Source organism: Octodon degus, unplaced genomic scaffold (assembly GCF_000260255.1).
Source record: "Octodon degus isolate 3935 unplaced genomic scaffold, OctDeg1.0 scaffold00027, whole genome shotgun sequence".
Taxonomy (NCBI): Eukaryota; Metazoa; Chordata; class Mammalia; order Rodentia; family Octodontidae; genus Octodon; species Octodon degus.
In genome coordinates, this window is record NW_004524603.1 from 5,235,239 (window position 1) to 5,257,989 (window position 22,751).

The 22,751-nt window shown below is 46.7% G+C and overlaps 1 protein-coding gene across 1 annotated transcript in view; it reads left to right on the forward strand.

The window, feature by feature from the left end:
• Positions 1 to 475: 475 nt before the first annotated feature.
• The window catches only part of Rheb (Ras homolog, mTORC1 binding), a 42,260-nt gene continuing 19,984 nt past the window's right edge, over positions 476 to 22,751 (forward strand). The window contains exon 1 of the mRNA XM_004628975.2: positions 476 to 898. Coding sequence (XP_004629032.1) covers positions 847 to 898 — 52 coding nt within the window. The 5' untranslated portion in view covers positions 476 to 846. The remainder of the gene's footprint in view (positions 899 to 22,751) is intronic.

A 22,751-nucleotide genomic window follows, 5' to 3' on the forward strand; every position in this document is an offset into this window, starting at 1 on the left:
AAATAAAAAAGCCAGAAGGCTGACCTAGCCAACGCACAGGCGGCGCACAACCGCCACACAACCGCCACGCGCCTCACGCCTTTTAAGGGCTCAGAGGGCGCGAATCTGCCAGCCACTCGGCGTCCCGCCAATCATCGCGCCTCTCGCTACTTGCCCCGCCCCCCACCCAGCTCTGACCAATCGCTGGGCAGCTAGCTCCGCCTCTCCCTCCCGCCCCGACCTCAGGCGGCTAGAAGCCCTCCAACCTAGCTGGCGCCCAGCGGCGCTATTGCAGCCTAAATATATTTTTAGTTCTCGGAGCCAGCCGCCGACTCCTGACCCCGCCTCCTCGTCGCCCCCAATGGGAGACGGAGTTTCCGTCCTGTCACCGCGCGGGCAGGTGAGAACTGTCCAATCAGCGCTCGGGGAAGAACTGGCGTCATTAGAAAGCGGCGGAAGAAGGTGGGAGGGTCATGACGCAGCGAGTTTCTGTCGTGACTTTTCTGGGGGCAACAACTCGGCGTCCCCTCTTTTTGCCTTTAAAGTAAAACGTGTCCTCGACGCACCTCCGTCCGAACCGCGCGCCTTCCGGGGGGGCGGCCCCGGCGGAGGAGGGGCAGGGCTGACGCGAGCCCAGGGGACAGCCGGGTCACGTGGGCGTGTTGTGGGGGGAGGGGCGCGGCCGCGCGGTCGGTTCCGGGCGGTTGGGCGCGCGAGCGAGCGAGGGAGCGAAGGCAGCCGCGCCCGCCGCCGCCGCCGCCCCTGCTCTGTATGCGGCTCTCTCCCGGCGCGGCCGCCGCCGATCGCAGCAGCAGCCGCCGTCGCCGCGGTTGATGTGGTTGGGCCGGGGCTGAGGAGGTCGCCAAGATGCCGCAGTCCAAGTCCCGGAAGATCGCGATCCTGGGCTACCGGTCTGTCGGTGAGTGGCGGGGCGCGGCCTCCGGGCGCCGCTAGGGTCGGGGCCTTGTCTGGGCTCCGGGACGCGGCTGGGCCTCTGAAGTTTGGGGCCGGAGCGGCCATGTGGCGGGCGGGCGCGTTTCGTAACCACCATCTTGCGCGGAGGCGGCGGTCGGGGCGGCGGCGGCGGGCGGCGAGGGCTGCACCTGTCCCTGCGCGGCCACCGCCCGCGACCCACCTCCTCCCGCGTTCAGTAAAGTCCACCGGAGTCCAACAAAGCCCCAGCGCCATCTGGGGCTCCTTCCTTGGGGATGAAGTCCAGCCTTTCAGACAACGGGGGGCTGCAGAGGGCGTCGGGCGAGGAGGGCAAGTTTCCTACCCGAGAAGCTTAGCACGGCCCCCGCAGACCTTTTGAAGTCGGCTCGAGGACTGCCCGGCGGCCAAAATAGAAAGGGAGAGGGAAAGACAGTTCTGATTGCCCGGTGCCCTATTTTCCTCTGGAGGAAATAAGGTCAGGTATTTGGAACCAGGCTGTTGAAGTAATTCGAAAGTCGTCTTGGCTTTTCTCCCCACCCCACCCCCAGTAGTTGACACGCACTTGAAACTAATTGGCAGTCGGGTGGACGTGGGGGCGACAGGGTGTCATGAAAGGAGTTTTCTGTGCAGTTCGGGAGGAGGCAGAATTGAACTTAGCCCTGTCCTGGGGGAGGCGTTAGTGTGTTATCGGCGGAAGCCTGGACAAGTCGCTTCGTGGTTTTGTGTTGTTTTCAAGAAGTAACTAAAGCAAAGGTGCGCTCGACCGCGGGGTGGGAGTTGGCCCTAGGGGGTTGCGGAACGAGGTGACAGTGACTCCTGGGAAAGCTTGAAGCTGCTGCCGCCCATTGGACGGACTCCGCGGCACGCGCCCGGCTCCGCTTTTCCACCGCCGGTGCCAGGGTCTGTGCTCTTTGACCAGCTCGCGCGTGCTTACTCATCCTCGGGTGCTCGGGAGCATGGGGGCATCGGAGCAAGGAGAGGCTCGTTTGAGGCGTGGGATGGCGAGAGGGTGAGTCCTGTGTGGTGTGGGTACCAAGTTAGAGGGGAAGAGGGAGACCGAAGAGGACAGCCTTGACAGCTGGAGCTGTGTGCCCGAGTCGCGCCTTTTAATGACCCCCCACAGTGCACTGTCAAATGCCAGTGTGGACCTTGATTCCCCTACTGGGGTCGCCCTGCTGCTGCCTCTGTGTTCTCTTAGTTCCACCTCTGCGTTTTGGAGAGGACCGAGTCTCCCTCTTGTCTGATCAGATACACGGGGCCAGCTAATTGAAGGTAATAGGCCCAGAACGAGATCGGGTTACAGTGACGCCTACCTGGGCCACCAGATTTCAACCAAGACTGCGTTCTAGAGTTCCTTTCTTTACCACTTGTAAAATTCGAAATAAAAATTCTTCAGAGAGAAAGTGTTTCTGTCCGTTTGGTAAAGAAGTTTCTTTTATCTGCTGTGCTCTTTTTCTTCCTTGGAATCACTATCCTCTGGAACGAGGTGTGACCCAGTCACCCTTCTGCCATTTCTTCACTTTTATTTTAAACTGTTTGTTAAATGCCGTGCTAACTTAGGCTGCGAAGAGATAATACAGTAACTTATAACCTATTTTTGTGTCCTCAGTGTGGCACAAATCTATATCTTCCAGTTTCCATACTTGTTTTAAGCATAGTGTTAACGTGAAAGACTTTTTATGTATTTAGTGCAGGGTCTCACAGCACAGATCCGAATCATAGTGATCCTCCTGTTTTCAGCCTCCCAAGTGAAAGACGTTTTGGAGTGGTAACATTACTCCCCAAGACATTTGATTTACTGTTTGTTTTTGTGGTACCCGGGATCGAACTCAGGACCTTGTGCTTGCCAGGCAGCTGTTTGTTTTGGGACAGGGTCTCACTGTGTAGTTCAAACTATCCTTGAACTTGTTATGTAGTCCCGCCTGGCCTTGAACTTGTGGAGTTCCTCCTGCTTCAGGCTTCCAAGTACTGGGATTAGAGGCAGGGGCTGCCGCCCTTCCAGAGAAATTTGAGTATGTGTTTTCCCAAGTTATATGTTGTGATGTTAAGCCCTTGGGTTAAATTGACTGGCAATAAATCATTGTAGAAATAGGTTCACCTGAACAGTATCTTTCCTAAATGTTATGCCAATTTGACTGGAATATCATTATAACTCTCATGCCACAAACTTTTAGAAGTTTGCTTTTCATTAAATACACAAAATGCCATGGTTGTTTTACCTTCAAATTTTGTGGGGTTTTTTGAAACGTTGATAAAACTAATAATAGGGAAAATAGAATTCTCTGGTAATTGATGCGACTTTTTCCCCCTAAGTTCTTCCTGTGTCACTGAAAGTGTTAAAGCTTTTAAGGACACGTCACCTCAGGGAAGTTATTTGTGCTTGTTGTTTTTGTGGTGGCCAAAGGTACCAGTTCCCTTATTTTCTTTTGTTCCTAATAGAGCCCAGTAGCCTCACTGTAAGAGATTACTAAATTTAATTAAGTTAAAGTAGGGTCAGGTAAGCTGCCTTCAATCCGGTGTGTCCATCATGGGAGACTTAGAGGACTTAGGTAATCTAGTTTACCACTAGGCCATAATCAGAAGCTTACTTGTAATGTATAAGCTGCTTACATATGGTTAATAAGGGGGAAGTAAGCGATGATTAGAGAAAGTGAGGCTGCTTTGTGAGGCTCGGACATGGCAGCTCAGCAGAAGTCCTCGGGTGGTTGATGAACCTGGCCAGGATTCCTAGGTATCGCTGGGATATTTGATAAGGAAAAAGCTCATTAGCTTTGTGGTGGTCATTCCCAGTAGAACACCAAATTGTATTCTATTTTTAAATTATCTTGTCTTCTTCTGACACATTCCATCGGGGAAACTGAAAGGTACAAATATATACTTGCTGGTATAAAATCTGTCAAGTGTGTGAAGTTGTGTCTGTAGGTAGGTAGAGCATTTGGATCATTGGGTATCTAGGAGTGGTGGTGATCCTACAGTGGCTACTTTGTGCTGAAGCTGAAAGTTACCTTTTTTTTCAGTCTTATTCATTGTTTTGTACAAGAGAATAATCAGAGCTCACTTTGTGGTTATGACATTTCAGTGCCATATGTTATTTTTGATGTCCATGTTGACTTTAGGCTCATATTTAGCCCCCCCAAAACCCCATACTCATTAGCAGCCATTTCCCCTCTTCCCTTCCAAGCCCCTGGGAGTCAGTAATCTGTTTCTGTAGATTGGTCTAATCTGGACATGTTGTTCAAATTGAACCATATTTGTGTTGTGACTGACACCTTTCACTTAGCATAGTATTTCCAGGCTTTATCCACTTTGTAGCATCATCATGATTATTCCTATTTATGGCTAAATAATATTCCGTCGTGTGAGTTTGCCATATTTAGTTTGTCCCTTCATTGGTTGGATACAGGAGTTGGGTCTGTTTTTTTCAGAATAGCACTGTCATGAGCGTTCCTGTACAAACTTTTGTATAGATGTGTTTTCATGTCTCTTAGTTACAGTATGAGTGGAATTGCTTGGCCATACGCTAGCTCTGTTTAACATTTTGAGTAACTGTCGAGCTGTTTTCTAAAGCAGCTGCACCGTTTTATATTCCAGCCAACAGGATAGGAGGGTTTTAATTTTTTTCCCCACACAATCACTGCAGACTTGTTAGAGTTTGTTGGTGTTAGCTGCATAGTGGGCATGAGTACTGTCATGTATAATTTCTTCTGTCTGTAAGTTGCCTTGGCTTTTTTCCTTCGGTCTGGGGCTCAAACCCAGCACCTGGCCACTTGCTAGGCTGGCATTCTACCACTGAGCTACGTTCCTGGTCCTTTTCGTTTTCTTTTTATCATTTTTATTATTTATTTGGCAGGGGTCTCACTCCGTAGCTCAGACTTGTAGTGATCCTCCTGTCTCAGCCTCCCCAGCACTAGGATTAGAGGCATGTGCCACTACGCCTGGTTTCAGTGGCTGTCATGCACAACCAGTGTTCTGGGGCCTACACTGCATGTGGTACTGGGGATTGAATTCAGGTCCTTGTGCTTGCCAGGCAGGCGCTTAGACCGCTGTGCAATCTCCCAGCTTGCTGGTTTCTTTCAGATATTTTTATTCTGTTCTTTTTGTTTGGTGGTTGTTTTCTTTTCCTTTGCTGTACTGGGGATTGAACTCAGGGTCTTCATGTTGAGGTGGATCCCTAACCCTTTATACCTTCTATAATTCTGAGACAGGGTCTCACTGGGCTGCCCAGTTGCTCTGGCTGGACTGGGACTGGCAGTCTTCCTGTTTCATTTCCCCAGTGTGCTGGGATTACACGCAGGGACAACCATGCCTGGCCTACTCTTGTGCTTATATTTAGCTCTATTATCTGTTGGAAATTAGTATTTACTTAGTGTGAGAGAAGGGTACATTTTTCACCATGTTGCAAGACTCTTCATGGAATTCTTCTCTGGGCAATCAGATGATCATGGACTTAAGGACTTATTTCAAGACTCCCATTCTATTAATCTGTATGATTCTCCTTATATCACAGTCCTGCTTACTATTCTTTTGAAAGAGGGACATAGGAATCTTCTGTTCTTTTTCTAAATTGTTCCAGCTATTCTTATTTACTTACTTTTTGGCGGAACCAGGGATTGAACTCAGGCCCTTGCGCTTACCAGGGAAGCGCTTATTCCACTGAGCCATCTCCCTGGCCCCCATACAATATGTTATGTTAATGAAATATAAGATTAAAATCCAGCCCCACAGAGATGTATAGTGCAAGACAGGTGTTTTAATGTCTTTTACAGATCATTGTGGGTATTTGGTTTTCACCAGAATCACAAGTGATAACTTCTTTAAGCTAAATGTAGTGTGTGTGGTCTGAAAGAGTGGATGGACTTGTCCTGCTCTCCTCCGTAAAGCTGCATGGCTCGGCCTAGACCTTGGTTGGAACAGGTCTTCTGCCCTTGCCTCATTTGGTAGCCCCACGGCTTGGTCTTTAGTTCTGATACACACACTCCAGGTGCTGATGCTATCACTGCAGTCTTAGGCAAGCCTAACAGGGTGGTTTTGAAAGCTTCTTCAAAGTCTGTGCATGCTTCAGCAGCACAGGCACTTAAGTCTTCCAAATTCTAATGCTCCTTCTTCGGAGTTCCAATTCTAGTTTTGGTGGTTTGCTAATGTTCTTACTTGGACTGACCTTCCCATTCCTTTAATTTCAAAGAAAAATCTCCCAGTTACCCATGTGATAGATGAAATGATAGTTTGTTGTTATTCTTGTAAGAGATGCTCGCTGATAGAAGTGCTAGAACAAAGCACTTTGCAAATAGTTGCCCAAGTGCCTTTTCTTGGAGACAGCTTTAGTGCTTCAGTATTCATAGGAATAGAGTAGCAGAATGTCAGAGACACACCCACGATCAGGATTTAGTACACTTAATTGTCCTTACTGCTTTCTCAAGGATGTTGTTAAGTAACACCCCCACCCCGCATGAGTGCTTGGTTGTGAAGAATAAAATGATTTACTCCTGGCTCACACGCGCTGTCTTGCTGTCTTCGTGCCAGGGGGTGCCAGACTAGCAGTTTACCCACACTGAGTCTACAACTCTGCAAATGTGAACAAAGTGGGAAAGGCTTGTGATCACGTCTTAATATCATTATGAAAGTGGGTTCAACCTCATGGACCCTTGTCTGGGGGTCTCTAGAGGGTTGCACGCAGTTCTCTTCAGAGTGGACCTGTGGTCTGCTAAAGTCTCCCCGTCGTGCAGAGCTGAATGAGAACAGCCAAGTCCCAGATCCTGCTAAGGGGAGGTGGGCGGGTGCTGCCTTCCTCAGAGAGGCCCTGTAGCATCGTCACACAGGGCTGGTGCAGCAGGCAGACTTGGCAGGAGTGAGAACGGAAGGAAGCTGAGGGTGGCAAGAACATGATGAGGTGGCGGTGGGAAGTGAAGTTGGAAAGGTAGTCAGGAGCTGCGCCTTGCAGGGCTGCATAGGAGCTTGGGGATGGTTCATTCTTGGTACACCCTAATCAAGGAATTAGGAAAGGACCAGAGAGCCAGGTAGCTGTGTCCTATCCCTGTCCCGTGGAGTTGGCTTCGGGGGTACACCTCGGTGTGTCATCACCTTTAGACTTGAAGGCAGTCAGGCTTACGAAGGCTGCTTGCTGACCTTGCTGGCTGCATACTAAAGGCTGGCAGTGTACTAGGACGCCTGCACTGGTGATGCCACTTTTAAATACAAGTGTTGAGTTGAAACCAGGAGAGGTACCTAAATAAAAACAGCAACTATTGCAAAACAGCCTCCATTACTTGTGACTGTGAGTGTCATAAATATACAGCACCTTCCTGAAGGTCCAGAATAATAAGTCAGTGACTTTAATCTCATCTATGAGTGCATTATACTTATTTCAGTAAATCAGAATTGAACTTGGACATAATTGTGCAAGCAAAAGCATTGTGAAATCTGTGATGACCATGCTTGAAAGGACCTTTACTCTTAGTTCTTGCTCATTATGAAGTACCATAAAAATTAGATCTTAACAGCTGAGAGTTATAATACAGAATATCTTAGCATCATACTGCTAACTGGCAGCACACTGCTGGCTATTTTTATCATGAATTGCTTGCTTGATTTTAAAATACGTATTTAGTATACTTAATATCACAAGCATAAAGGTCCTCAAATATTATTGTAGTTTTTTAATGTTGGGTTTCAAATAAAGCTGGCCATGATAGCACATGCCAGTAATCCCAGCACTCAGGAGGCTGAAGCAGGAGGACACTGTCTTGGAGGCCAGCCTGGGCTACAAAGTGAGTTTTAAGGCCAGCCTGAACTGACCGCATAGTGAAATTGTCTTAAAAAGACAAAGGAAAAGCAAATTAAAAAAAGAATTCCATGTAGGACACTGGAATTTCAAATTCAAATTAGTATTACTTTAGAACTAATAACCTTAAGGGCTGGTGAGATAGCACAGCAGACTAAGCACCTGCTTAGGCAAGCACAGGGCCCAGGGTTCGATCCCCGGCACCACATGGCGCCCTGGCCCTGCTCCCAGGCATGCTGAGCCAGCCACAGTGACTGGGTATGGTGGTGCATGCCTGTAATCCCAGCGCTGGGAAGGCTGGGGAGATAGCTCGGTGGTCTAAGCACCTGCTTGTCAAGCACAAGGACCTGAGTTTAATCCCCAGTACCACATGCCGTGCTGGGCCCCGGAACCCTAGGTACGCCATGCCAGCTGTGAAACCAGGAGTGGTCCTGCGCACCTGTAACCCCAGAATTGGGGAGGCTGAAACAGGAGGATCGCTATGGGTATAGTGAGACCCTGTACCAAATGGGTAAATTTTAAAAAATAAAAATAAAAAATTGAAGCCCTAGAAGCCTTTGTATTTTACTCTGTGGGATAGTTAGAGCAGGATATTTAAGAATGCTGATGAGTTGATTCCTCAATGTCCTGATTGCTTGGCAGCTTTTTGTTTTTGTTTTTTGAGATATCTGTATATGTTATGGCCTCAAACTCGTGTCAGTCCTCTCTTGCCTCAGCCTCTTGTGTGCTGGGATTATACACTCAGATGTTTTTCTTTGTTGAGACAGGGCCTCACTATACAGCTCAGGTAGGCCTTGACCTCACTAGGTAGCCCAGGCTGGCCTCCAGCCGCTGGAGATCTTTGGAGTCACCACCATGCCAGACGTGCCACCATGCCGGGCGATCGCTTTGTTCCCCATAACACACAGTCATCACAACTCTTCATTTTTCTTTCTGTTTTACTTGTTTGCAGAAAGACTCCTCAGGGACTTTTGAAACAGAAATTGGTGTTTTAACAAAAATACTTACTTCATCCTGCTTTTTTCAAGACTAAAGAGTTAAATGTTAACTGCAGGACAGCATAGTAAATTATTTGAACAAGGGATGTAACTACTGGTGTTTACTATATATAGTTTATAAAATGAAAGTACTTTTTTAAGATTTGTGTGTCTTACAAGTATATGTGTCTGGATAATGCTTTGCTGGTTTTAAAATATAAATCATCTTTGAAATTTAAGAGACTACAGCTTCTCTGTGGGTCATGATTTGTGTGAATGACTGAATAAAACATAACTGACAGATGCTCTCCTGCAAGCAAATGGAAGGGAGACTGTTAGAGAAGGGAAAAGAATGGGGTGAAGGAGAAGGGAGTACGGAGGCGCCTAAGTGTGCCTCGTGCACATGCTGGGAAGCCAGCTAGAACAAGTGCTGGGAACCTGACAGGCGCCCTCCAGCTGAGGGCAGGTGGGGACACCGTGGGCTTTCCCATCCCTCTGCTGCGGACCCCTGAGGGAGACGTGGAGGCTGGGGTGTGTGGCTTCTGCCCTGCCTGTGTGATCTTAGGTGCATGAGGAGAGAGTGTCTGGCTGTTAGGTGAGAGCTGTGCAGAGGGTTTAGGCCAGAGGATGCAAGGGGCTTGCTCCTGCAGAAGACACCTGCAGAACACCTATGTGAAGGAATTCTGCCAGGGACACACAGTGTGCGCAGTCATGCATGCTGGTGCCCTCGGGACCCTTCCTTGCCCCACGGAGCTTCAGCCCAGTGAGGAGCCACAGGAAGTACTGTAACTGTGACACTGACAGTAGCTTCTGGTGATTTGAAGAATTTCCTAATGAAGGCACATGTTAAGTAACATGCATTAAGTGATGCCAGGATGCCAGGACCACCACCTCAATGCTGGCAGTGGCCACAGAGCTGGCACTTTAGTCAGGTACTACAAAATTATTTGAATACAGTTAGAAGCAGTGCTCATAAGAAAGAGACAGACAGACAGACAATCAGAAGACTGAGTATGCCCACGGCGGGAGTAGGGGCCTGTCTGCAGAGGAAAGACTGTGGCTGTCCTCTGGGCAGTGAGGCTAGGGCAAGGTATGAGTGACTGGGGCATGGGGACCCACCTGCATGCCCACAGCCTGTTGAAAACAGATTTGAGGCCCTGTTAAAGTTTTAAACTTTTTACTAGATATTGTGGCAAGTCAGTGAAGGCTTTTAAGGGTCAAATAAGGTGACAGTCTCGCCAGGGACTGGCAGGCTGTTTCTGCAGAAGGCTGGATAGTAAATGGCCTTGGCTGTGCAGGCCAGCGGACATCTATTATAAGTCTGCCCTCACCTTTGCCACAAAAGCAGAAGCAGCTGGAAGACAGTTATGTTGCTGAGAGGCTGTGGCTGGCACTGTGCCAGAGAAACTTCATTCAGGAATGACACTGGAATTTTCTTGTGTCATGAAGTATTATTGATTTTTCTCCCAAACTATTTGAAGATAGAAGAAAGGAAGACCACTCTTGGCTCATAGGCTGTATGGAAACAAAGCAGGCTTTGGCCACACTTGGCCCCTACCTGTAGTTGGCTCACCCACCTCCCATCCTACAGGAGACCCTCCTGTCCTGTGCTCTGCCACATGGGGGGTGGCAGGGACGGGAAGGAAGACACGGGCATGGTTGGTGAGGCCTGGGAGGGGATACACTATGAGCAAGACTGAGCCTTTGTGGTGTGAGAGCTGTGATCTTACCTTTCTAGCATGTGTGGGCAGTGGGAACCAGTAGGGTAGTGCCAGGCTTGGGAGGTGGGCCAGCGACACTTAGGCACTGGCCAGATCCCCACACCTGCTGTGCTGTCTGTTGCAGAGGCCCTAGTCATGACCTGCACATTTCCTGTGTTCTGTTGCTGGGTCTGCCTATCGCTCACAGTACGGCTTAGTGTCCCTTCTCCGTGCAGGGTTGCTTCCCTGTTGCCTGGCGGGCAGATCAGGAGATGGGCATGCACACTTACACCACTCTTTAAGGGGTGCTGAGGGCCCCATCTTTTTATTTATTTATTTATTTATTTATTTATTTATTTTATGTATTTAGTGAAAGGGTTTCACTACACAGATCGGACTGGTAGTAATCCTGTTTTCAGCCTCTCAAGCACTGGGATTACAGGCACAGGCCACCACGCCTAGTCTCATTTATGGTCTCAGCATGCGGGGGGGGCTGACACATCACAGTAGGAAGTGAACTCCAGTCCATCAAATCCCAGTCTCTGTGTCTGCCTAAGCAGGCACTTTAATCCACTGAGCTATCTGGCTGTCCCAAGGGACCCATCCTAACTAGAGTATGTGTTCCTCCGTTTGTTTGAGACTGGGTCTCACTTCAGGCTGATCTTGAATGCATGGTGCAGTCCAGGCTGGTTTCAACCTTGCAGCATTTCTCCTGCCTCAGCCTCCGAGTGCTGAGATATTAAAGTTTTTAGATCTCTATGACAGTCTGCCTAGAGCTACATGTTTACAAGGAAGGAAGCTAGGTTTATACAAATGGGACATTCCTTTTTCTTTAATCTTGTATAGACCAGTAAAAATGTCCAATAAAAATGGAATGCAAACCACATGTAACTTTGGATTTTCTAGTGTTAAAGTAATGAACAGGTGAAATTAATACATTGAACTTAACCCAAGATGTGGACATCATTTCAACATGTAATGATATTGTTGACGTTTTTATTTTTTTAAGGCTAAATTCTCAAAGTTTTTCCTGTATTTTACACCATGGCATGTCTGAGAGCTAGCAGCCTTTCACCTGCTCCGTGACCCCGTGTGGCTTCTGGCTGGTATTGGACAGCACAGATACACTGCGGAAAATAGAGCTGGTGTGTTTTGGTTTTTTTAACGCGCTTTTGAAAAATGACCTTTATATTTTTAACCATGCATGTTGACTGAGGAATATGCATTATGTCTTATTTTCTATATACTGCACTTTGTTGTTGCTAGTTTTGATTAATCCTAGATTTCCTGCTCTTTAACATATTAAAGATTGTGTTCAGCTTGAGAATTTATCTTGTTGCTCTTCTCTAGCTCTTTCTTATTCTCACCCTTAGCTTTCTGCGGTTTTGCACCGCATCTAGGGAAAATGCATTCTTTGTTACTAGACATTAAATTTTCTGCAGTATATCAGGTCTATTCCATTTTTGTCTGCTTTAGTTCCATTTTACCTCAGAGTCATCCCATGGCAATGAATACGATCCTATTTACAGTGTCTTCTGCAAATCAGTTCCTGGCCCTCGTGGGTGGCACTTTTTTTCTACTTACTTTAATGACTCAAAGAGTGAATAAAATTGTTCACTTATGTAACTCATTCATGTTGAAATGTCTTTGGACTTTTTTTTTTTTTTTTCTTTTGATACAGGGTCTTGCTGTGTGGTTCAGACTCTAGTGACCCTCCTGTCTCAGCCTGGAATAACAGGGGTACATCACCATGCCTGGTTTCATGAAACGTATTTGAAGGAAACGTCATCCTCCTTTATTCTAGAAAATTTCCTCATAGCATAGTGCCTGGTGGCAGCAGCAAATACACACAATATTTTGAGTGGGTAATGGTATTCTAAGCCAGTTTTAATTCTGCTTATCTTTGTAATGACAATTGCACCATACCTTTTCCTCTTTTTCTCTCCCAGTGTCTATTTTTAAAATTGGGGAATGGGTGTGAGAAGATGATGTCAACCTTGCATAATTCATAGGAAGAAATGAGATAATTCACGTAAAAATAGTTTGCAAATTCTCAACAGCATATCTCATTTGAAGATTCTGCTGAACAGTTACAGTTTGTATACCCTTGTCTGGTGTTGTGGAGAGGAGTGTTCATGTTAGAATCACAGTGTCATTTGCTTCATGTGTGCCCTCTTAAGAGTAGGATGTGAGGGCCTGGCGAGATAGCTCAGTAGAATAAGTGCTTGCCTGGCAAGCACAAGGGCCTGAGTTCAATCCCCAGTTCCACCAAAAAGAAAAAGAAAAAGAGTAGGGTGCGAGCCAGGCACGGTAGTGCACACTTGTGATCCCAGCACTTGGGAGGCTGAGGCAGGAGGATTGGGCAGAGTTTGATGTCAGTCCCAGCTGTATAGAGAGTTCAAGGTCAGCATAAACTGCATAGGGAGGCCCTGCCTCTGAAAAAGGAAACGAAAGATAAGGATGCGGAAGGAGAGGTATTTCTCAGTAATGTACTCTTGGTGACCTGATGTAAGTACATGCCACCTTTTCTCCTGTAAAGGCCTCAACAGATCTCTTGCTGATGCGAGTGTGTGTAATTGTGAAACTGTACTGGCATTGAGCGTCCTGTAAGAAGCATGATAGGAAACCTGTTTTGCAATCCATTGTTCTCCAGCCTGTCTAGCAGCCATGATGTTTTTAGATTCCAATCCAGCTCAGTTTTTTTGATGGTGTCTTGTTTTGGTTTTGGTACCAGAAGTCAAACTCAAGAGCACCCCGGGGGATTCTTTCTTGCCAGGCAGGCACTTTGCCGCTGAGCTATATCCCTGGCCCTGTTTTCTTTTCTGCCCATTTGTTTGTCCAGTCACCTGTCATGGATATTTGGGCTGTGTTTGATCAATGTGGGCATGAGTATTTGCGTACATCTTTGTAGATAGACAGTAATTGCTTTTTGGTAAATCCGTAGCGATGGGATTGCTGGGTCAACTGTGTGCTTTGGGAGACATTGTGAAGCTGTTTCCCAAAACATCTGTATCAGTTTACACTTTCACCCACAGTGGATGAGCAAAGTGCTGTGCATTCTGCACTCCCACCAGCAGTGGGGTGGGGGCGTATCAGTTGCTCCATGTCCTCACTGTATGGCCACTTTTTTGAGACAGGGTCTCACTGTGTGGCCCAGGCTGACCTCAAACTTTGAGACTCGGGGAGCTTAACTTCTCCAGAGACCCAGCTGGGATTCATAGCATCATCCTGAGTTCACATATTAACCCTCTACTCACTGTTCCTTTTTCTTTTCTTTTTTTTTTCTTTTTTGTGGAACCGGGGATTGAACTCAGGCCCTTGCGCTTGCCAGGGAAGTGCATATTCCACTGAGCCATCTCCCCGGCCCCTTGCCCACTGTTCCTATTTCTGCCAGTTATGTTTCTCAAGCCAGGGTGTGTGGTAAGTTTGATTCATTGTGTGCCTCCCTTATAATAAATGAATTCCAAGAGATGGGGAAAGATGGTTGTCATGAAATAAAATACTTTTTGCCCTATACAGATTATCAGAGTTACTCTATTGTTTATTTGAAATGTATGCTCTATATTTTATGTCATATACTAGCAAGAGGAGTTCTTTCAAGAGATACCTAGGTTTTTGATGGCCATCTTTCCTCAGTATAAAGAGTTCAGCATGAGTGGAAAAGGTGGTGCTCAGGTTTGTGTTTGGATTATTCTCCTTGTTCCCCCTTCCCTCCTCTGGTCCGTATTTGTCACGAGGCTATCAGGTCTCTATCAGGGACTCTGCTTGGTTCCTAGGTGGGAGTATGTCACTTGTCCTGCCCCCTTGTGCCATCCTTACCCATACGTTCAAGGCACGGGGCCCTGCTTGGACAGCTGCTGTTCTGGAGCTCCTGGAAGAGAGCATGGCTGCCTCTGCTTTTACAGAGACCTAAAGACTCCCTGAGAATTTTACTCCTTCGGTCAAGTGGATGTGGAGTCAGAGTGATAGTTCATTCTTTCTTTCTTTTTTTTTTTTTTTTTTGATAGTTCTTTAAAGCAGAGAAGTGGGTAAAGGTTGCTTGCTGTGAAATACAAATTTGTCATATATAAGAGGAATTATTTGAATGGTCTTCAAAAAATACACATTTCTTGGACTGGGGAGATAACTTGGCGGAGATAACAAGTGCCCACCTGGCAAGCACCAGGACCTGAGTTTGATACTGTTGGGGGCACCATGCCAGCCACCAAAACCAGGCATGGTGTGCACACCTGTAATCCCAGCGCTGGGGAAACTGAGACAGGAAGATTGCTATGACTTTGAGCTTTGTAGATAGGCCCTTTATCAAATAAATAAGCAAATAAATAAATATTTTTAAAGATACACATTTCTCAATTCTGTAACAATACTGTGATCACTCAGGATGTGGACACTACAGAAAGTTACTAATTTAGATATGAACAAGACAAGATTGAGTGGTCAGTCAACTCAAATACACACTGTTTTTAATTTGTGTATTTGGTACAGGGTCTCATTATGCAACTTGGACTTACAGCGATCCTCCTGTTTTCAGCCTCCCTGATACTGGGGTCACAGGTGTGCACCACCACGGCCAGAGTCTGTTGCTGGCTCAGCATGCCCCGGGTGTGGGGCCGGAGATCGAACCCTGTCCCTACACTTGCTTAAGCAGGCGCTTAGTCCGCTGAGCTGTCTTGCCGGCCCCTGAGTGCACACTTCTTTCCATCCTTTTCCTGCTGCCTTTCATGTGGCTTGTAGTGATGGTTCTTTAGCATATAGGCTTCCCTAGAGGGCTTCAAAAAGTCCCTGTGCCTAGACGGCTCCCCATACCAATTAGACCAGAATCGCCAGGGGTGCCACCTGATAGTCTTTGAAACTGCCTAGGTGATCACCAGGAGCCACTAAGGTTAAGAACTGTTTATGACAAAGGGCTGGCCAGATAGCCCAGTGGACTGCAGCACCTGCTTGCTTCTCTTGAGTGTATGAGAAAGATCGGCACCATCCGCGAGCTTGGTAGAAACACGAGCTCCGAGCTCCACATCCAATATGCAGGCCTATAACTTGGAAGGTGTTGCTTTAGAACACAGATACTACGCATTTAACGGCTGGACTTAAGCCTTCTGCTTAGACTTAGGGCCTTTTTTTTTTTTTTTTTTTTTTTTTTTTTTTTTTTGGTCAGTTCTGTACATCTTGTTTGTAGAGCCTTGATGTCTTTTGGTCCAGTGTGCCTTGTTTATAGAATAGTGTTTTAATGTTTGTTGATTGTACAGCATAGTACCATAGTTTTTACATAAAATGTTTGTTTTTTAAATTTTTACTTATTTGGTACAGGGTTTCAACTACGCGGATCAGAGTTGTAGTGATCCTCCTGTCTCAGCCTCCTCAGCACTGGGATTACAAGCATGTGCCACCATGCCCAGTTTCAGTGACTGGCACAGCATACCCAGGATTCTGGGGCCAGTACAGTGTGTGGTACCTGGGATTGAAATCTGGGTCCTTGCACTTGCCCAGCAGGCACTTAGACCGCTGAGCTGTCTCCCCGACCCTACATGAAGTGTTATACAACACAGTACTGCATGTGAGAATGATGCAGATGAAAGTAAAGTCATCAAGTTGGAGTTCCTTTTGCTCATTTCTTTGTTCTGAATATTGTAAGGGCCATCCTATGTACAATTCCTCATTTAGCAGCCAGCTCAGTTAAGGACCCCATTGCAAGGACAGAACTTGGTCATTAAATGAGACATCTGTACAGATTTTCAAACTTGGCTGCAGATAGAAATCTACTACTAAAGAGACAATATTTATATATATTGTATAAAATGTGTGTATTCTTTAAAAAAAAAAAAAACTAGAGGGCTGGGGAGATAGCTCACTGGCAAAAGTGCCTGCCTGTTAACTGCCAGGTCCTGAGTTCAATTCCCTAGTACCCCCAAAAATATAGAGTACAGTTTCCACCTCTGGAAATTGAGATTTGTGGGAGGGCTGGGGTGTTATTTAGAATCTAGGCTTGGCTGCTGCTGTGTTCCCATAATACTTGACATTTTTATGTGGCTCCTGTGCTTTCTGTAAAAAAGTGGTAGTTAGGGTGTAGCAGTTTGATCAGATTTGGGTTTTTCCCTCCTGAAGTGGTCTGTGCTTCATGAGAAGATACTTACAGTCTCGCTATTTTTGTGGTGTTCATAACTGCTGATCAGGGGCCAGGGAGATGGCTCAGTGGAATAAGCGCTTCCCTGACAAGCTCAAGGGCCTGAGTTCAATCCCCGGTTCCACCAAAAATAAATAAATAAAATAACTGCTGATCATAATGACTTAGATATTTTTTTTCATTAGTTTTTGTTTTTTAGATAAGTTCTCATATAATCTTAAACTCAGTATGTAGCCCAGGCTGGCCTAGAACTCACAGTAATCCTCCTACCTCAGCCTCCCTTGCGCTGGGATTACAAGCATGTGCCAATATGTCCTGCTGTCCCTTAAAATTTTAAAACTATGGTAATTAAGTTGTGTCTTTTTGGTGACAAGGAATGTATATACACCTAGTTTCTCCCACGTACTGCATTTATTGTGCTTATTTCCACATATCTTGCCCATTGCAGTCTTCTTCCCTAAGAAGGGATTTCTTTGTGTTCAGTGATGTATTCCAGTGGCTGGAATTGTGTTTGCCTCACATACGAGCTGCCTAACAAATATTTAAGTAGCTGAATGAATTAGTCCATAGTCTGAGCTCTGAAAATTGGAATTCGGAGTGCAATGAAATGTTACCAAGCTGGGAACTGTAAAAATATAGCTGGTAGGGGCTGGGGTGAGAGCTCAACAGTGTTAAGCACCTGCCTGGCAAGTGCAAGGACATGAGTTCAATCCCCAGTACCCCATGCTGTGCTGTGCAGGTCCTGAACTGGGCTTGGTAGCACACACCCATAATCCTAGTGCTGGGGAGGCTGAGACAGGAAGATCAATATCAGTCTGAACTGCATAGCAAGACCCTGTTCCAAATTAGTTATTTTAAAAATACATAGCTGGTAGGAGGTAGAAGTGGGAAAAAGACAGGTTGAAGAGCTAACTTGTTTTACAAATGCGGTCTCTCTGTAACTAATGAAACTAGGAGGAAAAGTTGAAGTGAACAGAGAGTGAACCAGACACTTTGCCTGTAGGGGAGGGGGGATGTCATAGGCTGACCCTGTGGAGACGTCCAAGCTTGCCTCTGGCTGGTAGTTTTCATTTGCATCCTTTTGTTTGTATTCTTTCAGTTATATCAATGGTTTCATTGATATTCAATCTCTTTTATGAGGTTAGAGAGCTACTTCTCTTCCTTTGTCACCTCCAGAGCTTTACCCTGTGTTTATCTGCACCTCTCTTGTGAAGTGGTGTGGTCTGTTTCCTGCAGGACACACAGGCGTGCAGTTATCCTGGGTTCCTGGAGTGTGGCTGGAAGCAGGGAGGTGATTGCTTATCGTCCTGTCAAGCGCATAGTGTCCAGTACTTCAGAAACAGGGATATAGCTTAGTGGCGTAAGCACCTGCCTAGCAAATGCAAGGTCCTGAGTTTGATCCCTGGTACCACCTAAAAAAAAAAAGGAAACAGCCACATGGACTGGTATAAACCAGCAGAGAAACTGCTTCAAACTATTTCAGGAAAGGGAGAATGTAAGGAGACTGAAAGGGAATGGTGAGAAAGCAGGATAGAAGTCTTGTGTGCGAGAAAGTGAGTGTACTGGCCTCGTCTCTCTGTCTGTGTCTGTCTGTCTCTGTCTTTCTCTGTCTTTGTCTCTGTCTGTTTCTCTCTCCCTCTCTCCCTCTCTCCCTCTCTTCCTCTCTTCCTCTCTTCCTCTCTTCCCCTCTCTCCCCCTCCTCTTCCCTCTCCAGGAGATGGAGCTGCCTTCCTGCTTCCTGGATTCCTGGCTTGCCTTGATCATGGCTGCACCTCTAGAGGCTGCCTACTGTTAGGTGGTCTTTAAACCTGAGCTGCTGGCGGGAACTGGAGTATTAGGAAATACCTAGATGCTGCAAAGCCAGGTGCTAGTAGGTGGCTTTTTTTTGTTGTTGTGCTGGTGCACCTTAAGTTTTACTGTGTGGCAGAATCACCTTGGGAGCCTTGTTGACACCACCCTCATTCTAGAGCTTCTCATTCAGGAGGCCTGGGTGGGCTTCATAATTTGCATTTGCAAAGAGTACCTAGGCTACTAGGCACACAGCAAGCACTTAGAACTACTTGAGGAGGAAGAAAGGGAGCCACAGCAGACAGCCGCCTATGCTGCTGAGTTATCTCCCCAGCAGAGAGGACAGGAAGGCAGGGAAAGGGCAACATGTTGATGGTCACTAGCTTGCAAAGCTGTGGCCTCTCCAGTTGAGCAGCAGGCTCACAATAGCAGTTGATTAGATTAAGATAGAGGTTTAGCAGAGAGGTCAGAGAAAGGAAAGAAAGCTTCTGAAAAAAGATTAGTGGTTAGGGATTTATCTTGGGGCCCAAGTTAGAGAAGGAAGTGAGGCCTGTAGAGACTGGAGATTGAAGGTCATGTTTTGTAGGAGTGGATCTCTATCCTTTTGGCTGCAGCACATCGTGTGTGTGTGTGTGTGTGTGTGTGTGTGTGTGTGTGTGTGTGTACCCAGCCCCCCCCCCCCCCCCCCCCCCCCCGCGCACTGAGCCAGTGGTTGAGACTGGTTCATGGTTTGTGGTAGTGGGCCTGTAATCCCAGTGTTTGGGAGGCTGAAAACAGGAGGAGATAACTATGAGGCCTATCTGTGTAGTGAGATCCTGTGGACCCTTTACGAAACTCATTTTTAAAAAACGTGTAGAACTGAGGAAAAAATTGTGGTAACTTAACCTGCAGTTCAGACCATGTCTCTGTTTCTTAAAAATAGTGTGGGTCATGGCTCAGTAAGTTGATCTTGTGACCCAGTGGTTCATAGAAGTGAGCCAGTCTGGGCGTGGTGCCTGGGTCAGTGGGGCTGATGGTGGGGGGGGAGGGGTTCTTGGGAAGCACCCGGGCCAGAACGGTGGAGGCAGGTGTGGAGTCAGCCTGCTCTCAAAGTGCTCAGGGCTGTGCTGCTGAAGGTTGCTTGAGTGAGACCACAGAACTTTTGAGGCTGTAAATACCAGTCCTTTCAAGTAGCATGAAAGAGTTTTGGGGTTGGGTTAGGCCAGGGTAGATCAGCAGTGTAGAGCTGTGTTTAATGTGCATGAGCCCTCCTGGGTTCAATACCTGACACCCAAAAAATAAGAGAATGCAGAATAATTAAGGCAACCATCCTTGAAGTGGGCTGGATCCCAGTATATCACATGGTTCAGACTCCCTCTTGTTCTGGATGACCTGATAGACCAGCTAACAAACCAGAATGCATTGCATCCTGTGAACCAGTAACATGTGAGCGATCCTAGAGAGTGCTGGGTTACTTCTAGTTCCTGTAGGGAAATAAGTGTGAAGACCAGTTCAGAGTTAAGCCTGGAAACTGTTGGAGAAGTGTTATGGGTACTACCTGTTTTGCAGGAATCACAAAACGTGAGATTCAGGGGCTGGAGAGATGGCTCAGTGGTCTAAAGCACCTAATTAGAACAAGCTTAGCAGAGCACAGGGACCGCGGTTCAATTCCCCAGCACCACATGCCAGCCAGCCTCGCACCCTGGTGGGCTGAGCTGGACACACACGGGGACACACACACACACACACACACACACACACACAAATAAATAAAATGTTTAAAAAAAATCTTGGTCATGCCATTTTATTACTGCAAACAAAACTGCTATTTTTACTTAGTAAATGTTCAGGAGAATTTTTTTTTTTTTAAATGATTTGTATGGGTTTCAAAGTTGTTTTTGTTTTGGAGGAAGGTCTGTCTGTCTTTTTGAGACAGGGTCTTACTATACAGTGCAGGTTGGCCTTGAGCTCTCACTCTGTAGCCCAGGCTGGTCTTGAACTCTCAGTGATCCAAGTGCAGGGATCCCTGGTATGCACCACCACGCCTGGTGAATGTTTGGCAGTTCTTTGCAGGAGTTTGGGGTGTTACCCCCCTCCCCATCTTGTACGAGCACTGCCATCAGCTGAGTGATTGATGTCTATTTCTATGCATTATGTGCACCCCTGGGCTGGTGCTGCTTAGTTTGGTCACTCTTGGGTTGTTTTACATAACATTCCTCTATAGTTGATCTGGACCTAGAGATTCTCCTCAGATTGTACAGATTTGAAGCCTTCTGAGAGTACAGTTGTTGAATGAATCATCTTCAGGAATAGCTGGTGTTTCAGAATCAGTCTGCTAGATCCAGAAGCCAGAGTAAATGTATGAAATTATGAGGGAGGTGTAAAAAGTGGTCAGAGTAGGGGACATAGTTTGCTGTAGATCAGCACTGTCATAGTAGCAGTGGAAAGACTGTTTGCAGCATTGCCAGGAAAGAGCCAGGGCCATTTCCTCAGGGGTGTCCCCAGAGCCAGGGGACTGGAAGAGGATGGTAGAGCCAGAGATTTTCCTTCTGTGGTGTCTTGAGAGGGCTTCAGTGCTAGCTGCCCAGTACTCCCACCTTTTAGTGAACATAGCACAACACAGCCATGTGGGGGTAAGTGAGTACAGCCTTCCTGTCCCTTCTTGATATCAGCAATTAATGATTTGCTCTCAGGAGGAGAGACCCAAGGGAAATGGTGTTTTACTTCAGTCCTTCTCCCGCTAGTGAGGAGTAACTTCCCCCCAGAGGCCAGCCTGATTGAGAAACCACATTTAAGCCTTGGGGCGTTAGTTTGAAGTTTTGGAATCCCAGTTTACTAGTCCTGGGGATAATGGTTGACTGTTGTCCTTCTTCGAGGGGATTTAGATTAGGCTACATCATTTGTTTTTGCCAGAATGATTGCTTATGTTTTCAGGTTCAGTGTTGATTTCACCAGCCGAATAATTTATTCCCTTGTACAAATGAGAAGCTCTGTAACTAGGTACAGCTTTTTAAAATGTGGTCCACTTGTTTTGTGTGTGAGAGGGAGGGAGGGAGGGAGGGAGGGAGGGAGGGAGTTTATTAGCACAGGGTCTAAAGGGTTTCACTACATAGATTGGACTTGTTATGATCCTCCTGTTTTCAGCTTCCCAGGCGCTGTTATTACAGGTGCCCAGTCTCAATTGCTGTCTCACCAAGCCCCAGGAGCAGGGCTGGTACACCAGGGATTGAACCCCAGCCCCTGCATCTGCCTAAGCAGGTGCTTTAATCACTCAGCTATCTGGCAGGCCCTGGTTCACTTGTTTATCACTGTGTTTTTGCACTTTCTTTTGTTTCTTCTCCTTTTCCTCCTTTTCTTCTTCCTTCTCCTCCTTTTTTTTTTTAAAAAAAGCTTTTTGAGACAGGGTTTCACTGTGCGGTCAGATGCATTACCCCTGAGCTATACCCCCGCACCAGGGTTTCATTGTGTAGCCCAGGCTAGCCTCAGACTCTAAGCAACCCTCCTGCCTCAGCCCCTCGAGTGCTGGGCTTGCAGACATGTGCACCACACCTGGCCTCACTCATAATATCTTGTTGAAAGTGTCCCAGTCTTCTTTCTGGTTGAATGTTGATCCCTGCATGCCTTGGAGCAGCCATTCAAGCTGTTCTGTCGCCCTGCAGGGAAGGTGAGCAAGTCCTGCTGGAGCAAGCACAGGGCCAGTGCATCCAGCGTCTCCTTCCAATCTCTGCTAGTTCCCACCTCCTGTCACCAGGAGCTTACTTTGTGTCTCCTAATGGTCTTCTTTCTTTTGCTATTTTTAATCCAATTCTACCTCCAGAAGTTACAGAAATTTTTTTATGTCCCGTCCTACTCTTTTCCTCTATAACTCTTGAACATTTCTAATTGTCTTTTGCTTCAAGCAGTACTGTTGGTAGATACAAGTAAGAACTTTCCTATTTCTTTTAAATTTTTTAAAAATCATTTATGTGTAATTACAAGGTCTCAATTCACAGCTCAGACTCATAGTGATCCTGTCACAGCCTCCCCAGCACTGGGATTACAGGTGTGTACCACCACGCCCGGTTTCAGTGGCTGACTTGGCAGCACAGCCTGCGTGCCGGGAGTTGAACGGTCAGATGCATTACCCCTGAGCTATACCCCCGCACCAGGGTTTCATTGTGTAGCCCAGACTAGCCTCAAACTCTAAGCAACCCTCCTGCTGGCTTTTACCTCACAATGTAGCCCAACTTGGGTCCTTGTGCTTGCCAGGCAGGCGCTTAGACCTCTGAGCTATCTCCTGAGCCCCTATTTTAATTTTTCAGTTTACTAACATAAAAGGAAAACCTTCTCTTTGTTGTCTTCATTATATAAAATAGCTCCACTATATTTTGAGTTAAATTTTCCTTTATGGTGAGTATATATGCCATGGTTTCTTTTGAAAACAATCCAGTTAAAACTGGAGTTCCTGAAACACTGTTGAATCCTGTATCACAAGGAGGCTTATGTTTGGGTCCTGC